The 19,327-nt window shown below is 38.5% G+C and overlaps 1 protein-coding gene and 1 long non-coding RNA gene across 2 annotated transcripts in view; one reads left to right on the top strand and one right to left on the bottom strand.

The window, feature by feature from the left end:
* LOC311094365 (uncharacterized protein) overlaps window positions 1-15,616 on the top strand; it is a 337,913-nt gene extending 322,297 nt beyond the window's left edge. Inside the window, exons 1-2 of the mRNA XM_084132302.1 lie at window positions 2,661-2,834; window positions 13,172-15,616. Coding sequence (XP_083988428.1) covers window positions 13,177-14,535 — 1,359 coding nt within the window. The 5' untranslated portion in view covers window positions 2,661-2,834; window positions 13,172-13,176 and the 3' untranslated portion in view covers window positions 14,536-15,616. Of the gene's footprint in view, window positions 2,835-13,171 lie in introns of the transcript that reaches the window.
* On the bottom strand, window positions 1,593-2,481 carry LOC311094283. The gene is made up of 2 exons (XR_014608625.1): window positions 2,357-2,481; window positions 1,593-1,792 (listed from the first exon to the last, which is right to left on the bottom strand). It is a non-coding gene; the product is annotated as an uncharacterized lncRNA (long non-coding RNA).
* Window positions 15,617-19,327: the final 3,711 nt, after the last annotated feature.

The following is a 19,327-nucleotide window of genomic DNA, read 5'->3' as shown; positions in this document are numbered from 1 at the left end:
GTCAAAAATATCTGCCCCTGTCGTTCGTTCTTTCAGTTTTTCACAAAATAAGAAGTCCTCAACGATGTCAGTGGAGTCAACGTACCTGACATAAGCCAGTAACTGTGCACATTTTGCTACATCTGTGCTTTCGTCCAGTTGTAGAGCAAATGCAACACTACTCCGGATTTTGTCACTTGTCTGTTCGCGTAAATCAGAGGACATTTCCTCAATACGTCGTTGTACTGTGTTATCAGAAAGTGGAACTTTAGCGATCTTTCCTGCAGCTTCTTTACCCAGCATTTCCTCAACGATGTCTATGCAGGCTGGCAGCAGAAGCTCCTGTCCTATGGTGTGTGGCCTTTTGGATTTTGCGATTCTGTATGCAGCTAAAAATGAGGCTCACATTGCTTTTTCAGGGATGCTGGCTGTACCTTTAATCAGTTTTTGCTGACGAAGATACTCTTCTTTTTTTAGAAGAAAATACGATCGCCCCTTGTTGGCGTATGCAGAGTGTTTTGTTGTGAGGTGCCGTTTAAGTTTTGAGGGTTTCATGCTAGCACCAACCTTTCTAAGCATAAAAGACATTGAGGGACTTCCTCACCGTCCGGACCTCCGCGGGCAATAAAACCAAGATCAAGGTAGGACTGGTCATACTTTCTTCGTGGCTTTTCACAGGTCTGTGATGCCTTTAGTTTTAAAAACTTTTCCATTTTTTTAAGCTACGCGGAGTGCGTGGCCATTGAATGCTGTATTTGTACTGATGTAGGCCTAGAGACACGTGATCAGTTCAACTCAAATGAATCAGACGATTTTATTCAGCGAGTCATTCAATGAATGCTATGTTGATTCAGATTTCTGATTCTTATGTAGGCTATGTATGTGTGTGTGTTTTAAAAAAAAATTAGGGCTGGGCAAGTTAACGCGTTATTATCGCGGTAACGCATTTATTAACCTGTTAGCAATCCTGCAAATTCTGCCAAAAACGCCTAAAAAAGGCCTACCCAAATTAAATTGCAGGCTGTTCTTGAACCATTTGGAGTATATGCATGGTATTGGTCTCTTTTGAAAGGGGACACTTTGAGGTTTGTTCCCAAACAGTCAGAATCACTGTAAGTCTCACTGTTATTGAGTAATAGAACTTTGAACACACTAAAAAAGAGGAAAAAAATTTCCGCCTAACTTTTTTTTTGTAAAAAGATGCCTGCAGATAACTATAGCTGGGAGGTATTAGCTGGAAAACACAGTGGGATCATAGCATGAAGCCTTACCAAGCCCAATTTAAATGTTGATAACAATACCTAAGCTAATGAGTGTTTTACACAGGTTTATCTAAGTTTATGTCTAGGCGCTCCCCAAAAAAAGGCCACTTGGAGACTCCAAATGACACTTTGTAACCACAGACTCATAACATGCTGCTATTCTTGAATGCTTTACTGTACAGGCATAATTTTGGGCTCTAATGAAAGGTTACACTTAGAGCTATTCTATTCCTTATTCAGATTCACTGTAAATAATTGTTGACACATAGTAACTGAAGCATAAACACATTATATTGTTTTTTTGCCATTCTTGAAACTGAAATTTGTGCAAATAACAATACAAAACAAGTGTTATGGTATTAAAATATTGTTTAATATTAGTATTTTATACACTACATATATATCAAACTATTAACAAATTTATGATTAGGTTTTTCTTTGGTTATTGAACCTCTCTAGGAAGGTGAAGGATAGGGTTTCCTCTCTTGATGTCCATCATATGGCTTTCTGCTGACTCCCATTCTTCATCCAGTTCAATGTCAGATGTTTTTCTGTGATATAAAAAAAGCAAAAAAACAAATAATTTACATCTTTTATGTATTGTGTACTATTTTATACACACACACACACACACACACACACACACACACAAACAAACCCGTGGATAAAGACAAACAGGGACATAAACGATACACGCACACCTCATAACAATAACAAGAGCGCTAAAAGCACCAAACACACACAAACAAACACGGACACACACAAACCCGTGGATAAAGACACACAAACCCGTGGATAAAGACACACAGGGACATAAACAACGATACACGCACACCTCATAACAATAACAAGAGCGCTAAAAGCACCAAACACACACGGACAAACACAAACCAGCATACCAGGGCATGTATCCCGTGGATAAAGACACACAGGGACATAAACAAACTGATAAATGTACAACACAACAGTAACATGAGCGCTCAATGCACACATACGCTTGAGGACGAGCTTAGCCATCACCAGTTAGCATTGGCCATCTCAAAACAGTGAAACACAAACATAAGATACTCAGAAAAACACGTAAAATATGTTATATAGTATAATAAAACACTTACTTGTCGAAAGAGACGATTTCCCATCAAAAAAGCCTTCCTCCAAAGTCATATGTCATTTGCTACAGCGTACGCAGTTTTGCGCACGGGCGCACGGATCCACAACAAACTTTGCGCACCGTCATTGCTGACCCTGTTTGGATCCCTCCCACTAAACCTGCATATCAATGTCTTCAGGAGATCATTGGCTATCAGAGATGTCAATCATTTTCTAACATTGCTCCAATTGGAGTAGCCAAATGTCCGTCAAAGCGAAGGATGGACCGTGTCCCTAATGCGTGGTGACTGGCTCAAGCTGGAGGAAAAACCCCCCTTAAACTCCGTGATTCGCTGAAATCCGCTGTCACTCAAAAGTTCAGGGGTCAGCGGCCATTTTGAAGTCAAAATAGCTGTATTATTGACATGTAATTTGAAGATTTACCATAGTATGTTCGATAGTTGTGAGAGCTCTGTCGGCTAACTTGGAATGCTACTATTCACAGTAAGTGGATGTTTATTGATATATAAATGTGTTATGGACTAAATACTTAGCTGAATTGATTGTATGGAGCCTTTACAGTGTAACTAAACCATTGTTGTTGCAATGTAATGGATCAGTGGACGAACAGAAGGCTTTTTAGGCAAGTGTCTTCCACTTCCTGTTTGTTTATTTGGCTGTTGGTGGTCTGACAAAGACACAGATTGTACCCGCTGTGTTTATTGTATCCTAAAATGGCTTATATCGTTAGAATCACAAGAATCTCAGCTTTCCATAGATATGCGACTTGTAAAAAATTTTTTTTTTTTTTTTTGTCTTTCATAAAGTTAACCCTTCAAAACACCCTATGGCCCGCGGGCGACCCGTTTTTATTGCACGTTAACTCAGTTTTTTTTTTTATTATTATTTTGAAAGTCCGTTGCTCACCGGCTCTGAATACACATAGGCCTACAGTCAACCCATGGGTCACAGGAGGGGTGGGATGTTGGTCAGCCAGCAAATAACCCTCCCAAACCAGCAGTGGAGGGAGGCTTCGGCAGGTTCTCTCAGGTGAACAGAAAGGGAGACAGCGCTCCGCGAGTGAACGGCAAGCGCTCTATGGATAGTAACCGCATGGCAACGGCTTCAGTGCGCAGCTGCAGCCTTTTTAACTTGAATTAAAATTTTACATAACTTTACCTGATAGGCCTGCGTTTAGTTTAGCGGGGATGCTCTGCCATGTGAATTCCCTCCTGTTGATGTCCTGATAACTATTTAGATTCTGGAAACTCACAAACAGCGAGGATCAGTCTCTCTTCCAATGATTTGTGCTGCGCCTCGTGTACAAAAAGTTCAAGACAATTCAACTTCGGCAGCGGGCGGGAGTGTGCGCACAACCGCAACAGTTTCACGGGAACGCACCCGCTTGGTACTGCACCTTGTGCTCGACCACTTCACCTCACTCTATGGTGCGTTCACACCAAACTCGAATAGAGCGTCTGGCGCGAGTGATTTCAATGTTAAGTCAATGCAAAGGCACGTTTATGCGCGTCTGGAGGTCCTGCGGCGCGAATAAGGCGTTTAGCGCGGCGCGGTGGACGTGAATTCGCGCGTCCAGTTCGCTTCAAACTTTTGCTTTGTACGCGCATCAATTTCGCTCTGGACACGCGAATGGATTCAAAATGTTCAAGCGGCCAACTAGACGCGGTAGACGCGAATTTGACACAAAAAAACCCCAAGAAAACAGGACTCTGATGGTAACTTGTTTAACAAGCTAGATAAAAGGTAATGCCCTGGCAGTGGCAAATAGCTTTGGTTTGATATTTGATTTGATTACATTATTGTTTAAGTTGAGATTTACAAGAAATATTTTATTGCTACTGTGTAAAGGGAATACTGCTGGTAAAAAGCACATTAGGCTATTTGTTTAAAGTTTTTGCAAACCACATGTTATTGCACTTTTGTGTATATAGCAGTACATTTAGATCAAAAGTGTGCAATACACTACTTTAGAATTAATTCTTAAATTTTGCGCGTAATAATGCGATTAATCGCGATTAATCGCTAGAAAATCATGCGATTAATCATGATTAAAAATTGTAATGGTTGCCCAGCACTAAAAAAAAAAAAAAATTCCTTAAAAGAATCGTCACTTAAGAGCAGCCGCGGCGCTACCATTGGGTCCGGGTGGGCGTTTTAAGTCCAGGCCCACGCATTTTCTACTATGGTTTTGTACGTTTCTTCATTCGGATCTATTTGTGATCCATTCCATTCTAAACAAACAACGCAGTTCACATGCTTCGTCCTTACATTACTCATTAAGATAATAATTAATAAATGCACGCATAATTATCAGTGAACTTGATAAATGTTGCAGATATATTTTACTATGCATGCACAAACAAATGTTTTTCAACTTATGTGTGCAAAATTCAGAATAAAATGAATGTGCAGCAATTTGTACAAATAGAGTGTCTGTAGGCCTACTATATGTGTTGTAGCCATTAAATAATCTCACTTAGTTTCATATTTGTTAAAATATTATGTTATTTTTTCATCCATGTTGATTATGAAAAGTGAACCGCACGAGTAAGATAGGATGCGCAATATATCGAGAGACATAGAGTGGGTCAGACATGATTTTGACCACTTAAGTTTTGTTTTGTAAAAAAACTTTTTTTTAAGTGAATTTCGTTTTGTATAAATTGTATCTTCATTTTAATATATTTTTTTAATCAACCAATTGCCTGTATTTAATAAAGAAGCAAATATAGCAGATGACAATATAATCATGGAGGCCACTTGCATTGCTCGTGAACTGGAGCGCATATCATCCTAACTTAACGAAAAAGACATACGAAAACGAAAAGAAAAAGGCTACTCTCTGATTATGTAATCCATGATGTGCATTTCTCTCTATAGGCGCATTCACTACGGAGATGGCGATTGTCAATGGTCAACTTAATCTTTGCAGCTGTAGCTGTTGTTGCTGTTAATAAACTAAAAAGAATTGGCCTATAATTTTATTAAACAATAAATTAAATGGAATTGTAATTGTATTTAAAAAAGCAACAACAAAAAATCCTGTTTAAGTTGTTTTTTTTAAACCTATGCTAATTACGCATTAAATTCAGGTAGGCTACTGAGTCGCTGTCCTCAGTGCCCAGAAAAGCGCTGAAACGGAGATGAAGGGGAACCCGTTTTTATTAATTTTTGTTTTGTTTTTTGGCTTATTTCAACTGGCACATCCAGCTTTCTGGAGGCCCACCTACAATCAAAATCCTGGCGCCGCTAGTGCTTAAGAGTCGTTTGGTCATTAATCGGACTGGTTTTGTTTCACTCATCGTAACGTAAATTTAGCTGCAGCTAAGTGACTTTGTGCGACCCACAAAGGAGGAAAATCATGTCAGTAGTAACAGGGTTGAGTGAAACATGTAGGGCACAGATAAAGATAATACAAATAGTTAAAGGGCACCTATTATGCAAAATTCACTTTTACATGGTGTTTGAACATAAATGTGTGTTGGCAGTGTGTGAGCAAAACCACCCTAGAATGATAAAAATCCACCCAGTAGTTTTTTTACTATCTCAATAAATCACAAGCACTGTCTCAGAACGAGCTGTTCTAGATTTCCCTCACTGTGACGTAGAATTGAGCTAAGCCCCACCGACGTGGTTTGATTGACACCTGGTTTTGGCATAGACCCCGCCCTCGGTGATCTGTTCTGCACACCATCGCCATTGTTTCAACGACAGCCGGTAATGTCTCCTAAGAAGTGTAGGTGTTCTGTTGTGGGATGTAAGAATGGACATACTAGTCTTCACTGACATCAGAGCCACTGAAAACGCAGCGGATGGATTTTATTTATGAAGAAAAGGCACCATTTAAACTTCCTAAATACAAGAATCATTTTCTGACTGACTGTTTAGTGAACGAGGGTCAAAGTTAATCCTCAAGTGTGGATCGTTGCCTACTGTTCGCGATCCAACGTCACCTCCAGAAGAAGTAAGTGTATTTTATCATTTTTGAGCAAATAGTCATTTCAATCGATGTCATGTCAGCCAGTTCAATAACAAATGCGTCTAAAGCTATTTATTGTCGTCGTCATAGGATGTCTCAACAAACAACGTCAGACAGTTTTATGTCACGTACATTATTTTTTGCAGCAATAAAAAATGTAAAATGAATACCTCTATCTCCATAGACAGTATAAACGTCTACCGGTATCTCCCTGCAGCATTTGTTTTCTGGTTCTGTAACGTTAGCCATCTTCTCATATTTGCCACATAAGCGTGTGTATAAGTTAGTTTCAAAAAATTGCGCGAAAGTTATCACAATTTGTTTGTGTGTGTGTGTGTGTGTGTGTGTGTGTGTTGCACATCCATAATTGCAAAGGGGACGCGATTAAAACTCTATAAGTACATAAATGTATCAAATAACCTTTCCGAGACGTTTAGTCCATTCTCATTCGTGTTTATTCTGTGCCGGAGTCTCTTCATCATCTGGGTCCAGCAGCAGGGCGGGGATATGCAGCTCATTTACATTTAAGGTGGTATAGACCAAAAACAGCTCTTTTTAAAACAGGCCCCAAAAATGACATTTTCAAATGGTTATAATAAATTAACTGTGGGGAATTTTGTGCTGAAACTTCACAAATACATTCTGGGGACACCCAAGACCAATATTACATCTTGTAAAAAGGGGCATAATAGGTGCCCTTTAATTTAAAGCCAGTTAAAGTTATGGCCACTCTACACTTTGAGCTTGTGAAGTTTCTACAGACACTGCATTGGCCGTGAAATGACGTCACATTCTGCGGCAGCTTTTTTACAAACACAAGTTCAACATATAACAAATAATTATAATTTAAAATGTAAAAATAAACAATCCACTCCACTTGAATGCTAAACGTTTGTGTTATTTCTCTCAGGGTAATACTCTTGAGCTTGTGTTTCTGGTGTCCCACTTTCACATGCGCATGAATGGAAGTCAGTGCAAGGAAAAGTCTAGTGTGAACAGCCATTAATAATTAAAACGTTTTAGTAAAAAAAATATCAATCTCAAAGATGGTGTCAAAAATGGCAGTATTGTATATTTTAATGTTAAAAGGCACCTATTATGGCATTTAAAATTTTCCTAATATTGTTTTGGGAGTCCCCAACAACAGTTTACATGTATGCACTGACAAAAGAAACACTTTTGTTGTCTTATAATATGCATTTATTTGTACCTGATTTGCTCACCGACTCCCAAATGATTCGTTCAACGACTCATTTTTCTAAACCCCTCCTTTGCTTGACGCTAATCTGCGGTGATTGGTCAGATGACCCATCTGAACCCAGTTATTGTTTGCATTAGCCCAATGCATAAACATATTGATATTAAAGCACTGCAGTACTACAAGGTAGTGCTCTATTCTTTATGACAACTCCAATAACAAGGACAACCATTTCACATATTCAAAAAAAAATGACATTGGAGACTTAGAAGCTGCGCTGAGCGTAACTTACACAACACACACACATACTTCAGCTTGCATGCATGCTACAGAACACATTAAGCAACAATTATTAATAATACTTACAGGTTGTGATTCGGAGGAGGAAGCTGATCCAAATAAACTTGGTACTGAACCTTCCTTCAGTAGCAACCGGCTCGCGAATCCACACTTGAAAGCATTTAGGTTTGTAAAGCAATCGTCATTAAAATGACTCGAACACAGCACAAGGCTCTGGCTATACTTGTGTGGTATAGTTGTAAATATAAACTCTAGCCACTGATTCTTCACATGCTCGTCCCTGGGCAGGGAAAAAAGGTCACTTTTGATTTGCACTTCAGAACACAGCGTTTTGTTGTCGACATGATGTTTTCAAGTTTTCCCTGGTGTCTGTGTGCGTGCGCAATGAGTGGGCGCGGCCAATTTGATAATTTTTCGTTTTGACGTCACAGCGAAGAGGAAAATGACTCATTGGAAAAACGATTCATAAAATTGATTCAGAGTCGACTCCTACTTTTGAGAGACAATAACTTTTTTTACGGTGAACTTTTAGTCAGGGGGCCAATTCTGAAAAGGGCTTCCGTTAAGACTTTTGCGGACATTTTTTGGTACAAGCTGTCACCCTATTTTTTTAGTTAGAAGACACCCATAGGTAAGATACTAGGGTGGTTGTCAAGCTGAATTTTTTTTTTTTGTGACTTGTACAAGCAATTTCAGGCTAATTTTTTGGTTTCCTGCTCAACACGACATGCCAACAGTAAATGTTGAATATCTACACAACCACAAAGACCATATTCATAAAAATGGTATCAAATGAAAGCCAACACTCATGGGATGTCTGCTGAAGTGTCAGAATGAATATATATTGTACAGTGTAAGAGACAACAGAACTAGAACATGAAAAAAACAATCTCCGCCTAAAGAGAACCAGTTTTCAAAGTGAATATCAGCTTGGAAACATAACCTAGTATCCCAAAACCTCTATCAATCAGTACCCATATCTATGGGAATGAGTCAAGCCAAGTTTAAAGCTTGTAGGGAGAGACAGTGCAATGCTGCACAAGTTATAATATATTAATGTCAAGGCGGAAATTTAGAACTGTAGATGATGGTCTAGTGCTATTTGACTTAATTAGTGTACCAGGTTGTAACACAAATTATATTTAATTCACATATCACTATAGTTATTAATTCCATCCTAACAAAACTGCTCTCTCACTTCTTTAGGGTTAGGGGTTAGTAACTAGTTAGTAGTAATAACTATGTAATAGTCGTATATGGCAAAGGTATGTTTTTCCCCATCAAAGCAGTGGCTCTCAGGTTGGCAGAGGTTGGCTCTCAGGTTGTCAGTCTCATCCCTTTGAGACTGAATGGACTGAATAAGCAAGGTCAAGCTAAGCGCAATGCAAATAATGGTGTGTGTCTATTATATTGCAAAAATATTGCACAATATTATACTACAATAATCTCTAGAAAGAGTACAAAGACACCACTTCCTGAAAAATCACTTCAATCAAAGGGCTTTATCTTGGCTGTATTTTCCATATTTGTCTTGACAAATGAAACATTTTTCCCAATCAATATCTCTTCCTATTTTTTTTCTTTGGACGCTAGGCTTACTGCTCCCTCTGGATCCATGTTATCTCATCTGAAGGCAAAGACATTTTTCACTACACTTGTCTGATTGGTTTCTGAGTGGATCACTACAATGTCCTCTGACATAAGCTGATTACCTATCAGCCTATAATTACCTACCTGATAAACTTATTAACACTTTTAGCTATAGAAGACTGTAAAATAGGCTGCTGTGCAGCAAATAAATTAAAAACATAATTTTCCATTACACATCTGCACAAAACTTAATTTACCTATTAGTAAGTAAGCTAGTAATTATGAAAGTAAATTAGCCTAGCTATACACTCACCCAAAGGATTATTAGGAACACCTGTTCAATTTCTCATTAATGCAATTATCTAATCAACCAATCACATGGCAGTTGCTTCAATGCATTTAGGGGTGTGGTCCTGGTCAAGACAATCTCCTGAACTCCAAATTGAATGTCAGAATGGGAAAGAAAGGTGATTTAAGCAATTTTGAGTGTGGCATGGTTGTTGGTGCCAGACGGGCCGGTCTGAGTATTTCACAATCTGCTCAGTTACTGGGATTTTCACGCACAACCATTTCTAGGGTTTACAAAGAATGGTGTGAAAAGGGAAAAACATCCAGTATGCGGCAGTCCTGTGGGCGAAAATGCCTTGTTGATGCTAGAGGTCAGAGGAGAATGGGCCGACTGATTCAAGCTGATAGAAGAGCAACTTTGACTGAAATAACCACTCATTACAACCGAGGTATGCAGGAAAGCATTTGTGAAGCCACAACACGCACAACCTTGAGGCGGATGGGCTACAACAGCAGAAGACCCCCCTGGGTAGAGGTCTGCATTCCCGCGGCTGTCCCGCGGGACCCGACCAGATATTTTGCGCCGCGGGATTAAATTTCCGACTAAAAAACGGTAGCGGTCGGTAACTCTGGTGTAATTTGAACGGGAGCGGTCGGTCATTCAATATCACGTTCCCGACGCCGACGTTCTTTCAGAACAGCATATCTTCGCTTTACCTAATCTTAATCTTAACGACCACCCGGTATAGGCTACAGTCTGCCCTGTAGCTACTCAGGACCGTTATGCACGCGCTGCACGCACGGACCAGTAACGGTTCTTTCTCATTGATTGTATTTGCTGGATCATTTGTCAATGACATTCTTTTCTTGCATGGATATTTAAAATAGTCTGGAAAAAGCTGATTTTTCCAAGTAAGTAAACGGCTTTCGTTCATTTCATATTGCCTACAATTTTGAGATGTTAATTTATTATTAGTTATTGTTGAATTTAATTTATGTTTTGTTTGTAGGAGAGACTTGAAACCGATGTCGGCACATTCCCAGGGATGTTAAATTGTTTTAAAGTGGTTTAATTTCGCGATGGATGGCCTACAATTTTGAGTTGTTAATTTATTATTAGTTATTGTTGAATTTATTTCGTTTGTAGGGGAGACGTTGAAATCGATGTCGGCATATTCTTTTCTTAAATTGTTTGGTTAAAAAGTGATTTAATTTCGCGATGGAAGGCCTACATATTTTGCCTACAATTTTGAGTTGTTAATATTTTTTTTAGTTATTGTTGAATTTATATATTTTGTTGGAGAGACGTACGTCAGCACATTCTTCTCAGGGATGAGAAGGTTAAGGCCTACATATTGTTCGGTTAAGGCCTACATATTTTGCTTAATGACATGTCATATTTTCTTTCTTTCTCTGACACTTTTCCTGTGTTGACAGCAAAATGTTACGAATTTTGATAATACGAATAAAAATAATAGCCTACACTTTTTTTTTTCGCTGCGACATTTTTTCCCCTACTGTCTGCAGCAAAATGTTAAATTTTGTATATTGACAAGGCGAATAAAATAATAATAAAAAATGTTTGTGCAGACTACATTTTTATTTTCTCTGTGAAAATGTACATGTGAAATTCTGGGAGATCTATATTAAGCGGGATGGTCGGGTCGGGAAGAAAATTATTCTAAGCAGACAGCGGGTGAACAAATAGTGTATATATAGCGGGAACGGGTGGGTGCGGGATATAACCCCAGCGGGAGCGGGCGGGAGCGGGCGGGAGCGGGACTTAAAAAACAGTCCCGCGCAGACCTCTACCCCTGGGTACCACTCATCTCCACTACAAATAGGAAAAAGAGGCTACAATTTGCACGAGCTCACCAAAATTGGACAGTTGAAGACTGGAAAAATGTTGCCTGGTCTGATGAGTCTCGATTTCTGTTGAGACATTCAGATGGTAGAGTCAGAATTTGGCGTAAACAGAATGAGAACATGGATCCATCATGCCTTGTTACCACTGTGCAGGCTGGTGGTGGTGGTGTAATGGTGTGGGGGATGTTTTCTTGGCACACTTTAGGCCCCTTAGTGCCAATTGGGCATCATTTAAATGCCACGGCCTACCTGAGCATTGTTTCTGACCATGTCCATCCCTTTATGACCACCATGTACCCATCCTCTGATGGCTACTTCCAGCAGGATAATGCACCATGTCACAAAGCTCGAATCATTTCAAATTGGTTTCTTGAACATGACAATGAGTTCACTGTACTAAAATGGCCCCCACAGTCACCAGATCTCAACCCAATAGAGCATCTTTGGGATGTGGTGGAACGGGAGCTTCGTGCCCTGGATGTGCATCCCACAAATCTCCATCAACTGCAAGATGCTATCCTATCAATATGGGCCAACATTTCTAAAGAATGCTTTCAGCACCTTGTTGAATCAATGCCACGTAGAATTAAGGCAGTTCTGAAGGCGAAAGGGTGTCAAACACAGTATTAGTATGGTGTTCCTAATAATCCTTTAGGTGAGTGTATGTCTGGTAAATGTATAGCTAGTTGGAAAACAGTTTAGCTTACCTGTTTCTGGCAACATTTAATTGTAGAATGGTAGAATCTTGAGGTAAATGTTTGTGTAGACAAATAGATCAAGTTAATCTGTTGTGTGATTGTGTGATTCACTCCTTTATAAAGTTTTGTTCACACTGTACTGTTGACATCTGCTGTGATCATCTTCTCTGGATCTGCTGCCTCAATCTGCAGCTGTGCTGACACAACAGTGCCCCTTGTGGTGTGATACTCTTGTGGTATTTATTGATTATTATTTTTTAATGATCATGCTTGCACATAAATTGGATTATATTGCACATTTGCCCAAAATTACAATAGGTAACATGGAAGAAAATGGAAGCACTTTGGGAAAAAAATCCGCTTTTACCACTTTTAAGAATATAGTGTTAAAATGGACAAAAAAACATTTTCTAAGCTGACAACCTGGCTAGAACACATGTTGAGGGGTTAAATATTAATACTGGATAGGTTGTATACTTGTACCAAAAAGTGTCCGACAAAGTTTTAATATCAGTTTTGGCCCCCTGACTATTTCATATATAAAACTTTGCAGGATGTTTTTGTTCACTTAGATCTATGTTACACACTACGTGCCCTTTAATATCATGTTTGATAATTGTGTCATTGATCAAGTAATAGTTTTTGCTAAAGAAACAAGGGATTCTGCCTATAATGTTTTAAAAATAATAATTGTAAGATAAATTTACCTCATTCATGGAAAGTTTCAAGGACATATCATTTATAAAAAGGCATCAAATTATCATAATATTTTATAGCAGTTGTCTACTTTCTACTATTACATCAGGGCTCACTTTCATGTCCTTTCACATTATATTTCTCTCTTTGAATTATTTTGATGTACTGAAAATTAAATGTAATAATTTTTTTCTTTTTCTGTCAGGCCTGATGGAAGTGAAGGAGGAGAGTGAAGAACTGAGTGAAGTGAAGGAGGAGAGTGAAGAACTGGGTGAAGTGAAGGAGGAACATCATGTCAAACTTGGAGAAAAACCTCTGAGTCGCTCAAAGACTAAAAAGACATTTTCAAAGAAAAGAAGAGCCAAGAAATCTTTCACCTGCACTCAGTGTGGAAACAGTTTCGCACGCAAAGATGGTCTTGAGCAACACATGAGGATCCACACCGGTGAGAAGCCGTTCACATGTGATCAATGTGGGAAGAGTTTCACAACCAAACAAAGTCTTGAGCGTCACATGAGGATCCACACCGGAGAGAAGCCGTTCACATGTGATCACTGTGGAAAGAGATTCTTATGCGAAAGTAATCTTAAGAGTCACATGAGGATCCACACCGGAGAGAAGCCGTTCTCATGTGATAAATGTGGGAAGAGTTTCAGTCAATTATCACACCTTAATCTTCACATGATGGTCCACACCAGAGAGAGGCCATTCACATGCGATCAATGCGGGAAGAGTTTCACAAACAAACAAAATCTTAATGTTCACATGAGGATCCACACCGGAGAGAAGCCGTTCACATGTGATCAATGTGGCAAAACATTTCTTAGGTCATCAGCCCTGAGGAAACACCTGACAGTTCATACGAAGGAGAAGCCGCATTCATGTTCTGTGTGTGGAAAGAGTTTTTCACAGCTGCACAATTTACATACACATGAGAAAATTCACACTGGAGTGAGAGAGTACATGTGCTTTGAGTGTGAGAAGACTTTTATTACAGCAAACTGTTTAAAACAACACGAGAGAATTCACACTGGAGAAAAACCTTACAAGTGTTCACACTGTGACAAGAGATTCAGTCAATCATCAAATCTGAGATCACATGAGATGATCCACAGTGGAGAAAAACCTTACAAGTGTTCACACTGTGACAAGAGATTCAAACACTTAACGGGTATGAAAAAACATGAGATGATCCACACTGGAGAAAAACCTTACAAGTGTTCACACTGTGACAAGAGATTCAAACACTTAACGGGTATGAAAAAACATGAGATGATCCACACTGGAGAAAAACCTTACAAGTGTTCACACTGTGACAAGAGATTAAGTCGATCAGCAGATCTGAAATCACATGAGATGATCCACACTGGAGAAAAACCTTACAAGTGTTCACACTGTGACAAGAGATTCAATCGATCATCATCTCTGAAAACACATGAGAGGATCCACACTGGAGAGAAGCCGCACACGTGTGATCAATGCGGAAAGAGTTTCTCTATTAAAGCTAACCTGAAGCGACACATGAATATCCATGCACTGGAGAAACCACATCACCGCATGCATTGTTAAAATAGTCCGAAACGGCGGGATGTGACTAACTAACTCTGAGTATAAGTCACCTCTCTTTCAGAAACGTGTTTGACATACCTTCCTTTCTGAAATGGAAAACCCAGAGTTTCCCTTGTTTCAGGGTTAACATACTCAGAGTTTTCACTTAACCTCCTTTCTGAAACAGGCCCCAGATCTCCTATTCTCTTTGTTTAGCTGATTGTTATAACTCAGCTATAGTAGCCAAACTAAAGCAAACACCATAATGGTGACTTACATTTTTGATTTTCTCCTTCTGTGATTCTGCTTGTTAACATCAGGTGTCTTCAATAACGCTCAATCATCACTCAATTAATCACTTAATTATCTCATTAACTTTAACACTGATTCAGTGATCATTTAACACTTGCATTTTAACACTCTTGAGCGTGGAGCCATATAAACTCCCAGGAGATATTATTTAACAGTGGAGTTTTTTCTGTGTAGATATGTTTATTAACAGACATTTCCAACCACATAATTCAGTATAATGTTCCACCCACAATCTCTGAACATCATTGTTTCTGATGAAACAGCAATTCGTGCACAAACATGCATCTTGTCCTTTTTTCAGAGACCAAAAGACCTTTAAAACTAGAACTGCACATAATTAAAGGAACAAGTGGGTAGATTTTTGGCTTCCTTTTCCTCTTAAATCACATGAAGAAACTTTTGTGGCAGTGAGGCAGTGGAACTGTATGTCACCAAGTTGTTGTGTGTTGTATGTTCTGTTTCATGATCCTCCACACAGCTAGCCTGGCAAGCCAGACCTAGGCTACATCAAGATGTTGGGTCTGGCAACTCACCATAGACACGGCTTAGTCCGAGGGGCGGGATAAACGGCTGTCTTTCAAATTCCCTCTGCACGCAATAGGACAGCGCTTCAACCAACCAGAGCATTTTCCCCAAAAGCGGAGCTAACGTTAGTTGATAGATTCAACTTTTGAATCTGGCCGGCAAAACTACGAACACATCTTCCTTTTTTTAATAATGACTTAAGTGCCGTTCTTTGCTCTTTTCTCAAAGAAAAACTTAAAGGAGAACTCCGGTCAATTTTAACATTGAGCTCAGTTTTTTGTAAATTTGGAGAGCTGTCAATATAGAGAACAATGACAAAAATCGGTGTTGCCTACACCGTGTTATCCTCTTTTTAAAATTTGCACCCTGTTGACTTCAACGGGGCAAGTTTTAAACCTGCTTTTAGCCTCTTAACATCCTTGATGTGTCATTACAAGTGCCCAGCCATGTGAGTGATTCCTTTAGAGTGACCGCGGGTGAATCTGACTGCTGTAGATGTGAAAGATATGTATAAAAATGATGTTATTTAAGCCAGCGCAAATACCTGTATTTACATCCTGTTTTTCGGTTGAAGTCCAAAGTAGTCGATTATCGAGTTTACGCGCATAGGTTATCACGCGAGTGAACTCGACATTTGACTATTTCGGACTTCGCCCGAAAACAGGAAGAAAATACAGGTATTTGCGCTGGCTGAATAAACATCATTTTTATCCGTATCTTTCACATCACTGCAGTCAGATTCACCGCGTTCACTCTAAAGGAATCACTCACATGGCTGGGCACTTGTAATGACACATCAAGGATGTTAAGAGGCTAAAAGCAGGTTTAAAACTTGCCCCGTTGAAGTCAACAGGGTGCAAATTTTAAAAAGAGGATAACACAGTGTAGGCAACACCGATTTTTGTCGTTGTTCTCTGTATTGACAGCTCTCCAAATTTACAAAAAAATTAGCTCAATGTTAAAATTGACCGGAGTTCTCCTTTAACTCCAAGTCCTCCAGAGTCGCGGACAAAGCCGATTTGAAAGACAGCCGGCGTCATTCTTTGTTTTCAAGTAACGTTAGCAGGGACCGTCGCAACTCTGTCGTCATTATGTTAAGCCCGCCCCGCCTACTCTATACACAACGTGATTGGCCTGACCCAATTTAGGTTTTTGCAGCTTGAAAGTCAATGAAGAGTTGCTAGACTGCCCTGGCTGCAAAATAATTTTTGCTGCTGTTAGGGTGCGTCTAGATTTCTAGGCTACCACACAGCCTTATGGGGAATTATTATTGTATAAACAAAATGGATTAATATTTCTTTTTAAAGTGTACTACTGTTCCTATACAAAGAAGACTTTACAACCTCAAATCTCATGCCGCAGTGCATTCTGGGAGCCACTGATGAGTTTTGTATGATGCACCCAGAATGCATTGCAGCATGAAGCATGTCACCATTATTGAGATTCACACGCTGATTCTTGAGGTTTGTGTTTGTCGTGATGAAGAGCTTTAAGACTTATTATGTACAGTTTATTTATTTATATTAAAAACTACAGGTACTCTGGTTAAAATGTTAAATGATCTCATACTACTCATACTACATACTTCTCATCTCAGAGAAAAAACTAACATCAGTCAAGGCCAAAGAGCCCAACTAAAGCAAACACTGACCTCCACAATGGTGACCAAACCAAACTATTTTTTTCAAACAAACTTCAACATCTAAACCTCCTTTAAGAGGTTCAGTCCTATGTCTGCTGGGAAACGTACTCGGTTACTGACGTAACCTCGGTTCTCTCTAGAAGAGGGAACGAGTACTGCGTAATATCTTACGCTATGGGGAAATCTCTTTTCCGCGAGATATTGAAGCATAAAATTATCCTTAATTTTGGAATAATGTAAAACGCGTTGCAGCAGCACGCAGACATAGGCGAAACAGCTCGCGCGCCTATTGGCTGCTCTGCAGCAACTGCAGCAGCCTATCGAAAGGCCCCATCGTGACGTACGCTCCAATGGGGTATATAGATATGATGTATATTTAATCATCATAAAAAAAATGTTTTACAAATGTCATAACTGAGCAAAAGAGCTTACTTATTAGTAACAGTTTTTTACCATCAATACTTTTTTTTTTGCCAAAGATCAAACATTCTGAATCTTAACTTATAAATACATTGCAAGAAAATTAACCGTAGACACAAACACTAACATCAAGAATCAGCTTATGAATCACAACAATGATGACATGCTTCATGCTGCAATGCATGCTGGGAGCCATTAGTTTTATAATATGGTGGTACCCAGCATGCATTGCTGCACGAAGCATGTCACCATTGATGAGATTCATATGCTAATTCTTAATGTCTGTGTGTGTCTTAAATAATTTGCTCCACAATGTAAAAAAAAAAAAAAATCATAATCATAATTCAGAATGTCTGATCTGTGGCAAGAAATTTTCTTTTTTGAAAAATAATCTATTAATAACGAACAGCCATTTTTGCTACTTTATGAGATTAGTGAATCATTCTACTTCATGATGGTTAAAACTACATCACCTGATCATCTTTGTTTCTGGCTTCCTTTATAACAAACTGATGTGTTTTGGTAAAAACTGTTACAAAGACCACAAACTTGCATAACAAAGCCAAGAGACAAACTGCCCAACTAAAGCAAACACTGATCACCGTGAATTTACAAAAACATTATTTCCAATAAAACATCAACATCTACACCTCTACTAATTCTCAATAACTAGTTAGTAAGTTGTTCAGTGATTCAGGTGAAATTATTGTGAAATAATGATTATGTTAAAACATAACCAACACCATCAGATCACCTTTTCTATTTGTTCATCTGGCTGTTATAACTCATGTACAGCAGCCAAACAAAACTTAAAGTTAATAATTTAAGGGTCAAGAGCCCAACTAAAACACACACTGATCTCCACAATGGTGACTTTAATTATGGTTTTCTCCTTCAGTGATTCTGCTTGTTAACACCAGGTGTCTTCAATGTTGGCAATAAAAGATATTTTGTAAATTTTACTCATTTTAAATGGTTAACTTTTAAGGAATTAATTTGATTAATTATTTCTCAATTCTTATTTGTTAAATTTAATTAATAATATTGCTTGTAATCTGTTGCCTCAATTTTATTGATTAGATATCAATAAAATCAATGTATTCTTTTTTACAGTGTATGCATTTAGCATTATGTTAAAATATTTACATACAATTTACATACAAATATTTACATACAAATATTTACATACAAATATTTACAGAAACACAAAATATATATATTTTTCTTGCTTCTTGATTACTTTTCAGTGAGTATATCAGCATATTTAATTCCTTCATGTGCGTCTAAATTATTTCAATTAATTTTTTGTAAAGCGTTACATTAGTGCAGCATCCTCAAAATATGCAATGCAATAATTTAGGTATAGTATATTTTTGTTTAGTGTTTTAGCACCATATATAAAGCATAGTCTTCAGACTGATCAAGAAATATGGTTTAATATCGCAATTCAAATAAAAGAAAAGCATTGTCAAATCCACTTATAGATGAGATTTTATTTAAATGTTATTGTGCTATGCATATTTGGCCATCCAGGATTGCTGAAAAGGACTCCAGAGTAGAGGGAAATTAGGCTGGATGAAGCACAAAAATCTCACTGAATTGTGTAACTAGACACTGATCTGAACCTGTTTAACAAAACAAATGACTCTTATTAATTTATCAATTTGTATGATCCTGCTATGTTAATACAAGTATTTTCATATTTATCAATTCATACCCATCCTCCCATATTGTAGATCCATCTCAGTAAGTTGTCACTGATTTAGTCCAGTATCCAAGACACAAATCCTAAGCCAGAATCAAATAAACTGCCAAGCCTCTATCCATGCAAAAACAAACACATTTGAGTGACATCTGAGGGTTGCTCCATAAAACAAGATTAGAATACAAGCCAGGCTTATTTTGGTTAGTCAG

This window comes from Abramis brama (assembly GCF_963993115.1).
Source record: "Abramis brama genome assembly, chromosome: 1".
Lineage (NCBI taxonomy): Eukaryota > Metazoa > Chordata > Actinopteri > Cypriniformes > Leuciscidae > Abramis > Abramis brama.
This window is presented reverse-complemented; position numbering and strand designations above follow the sequence as displayed.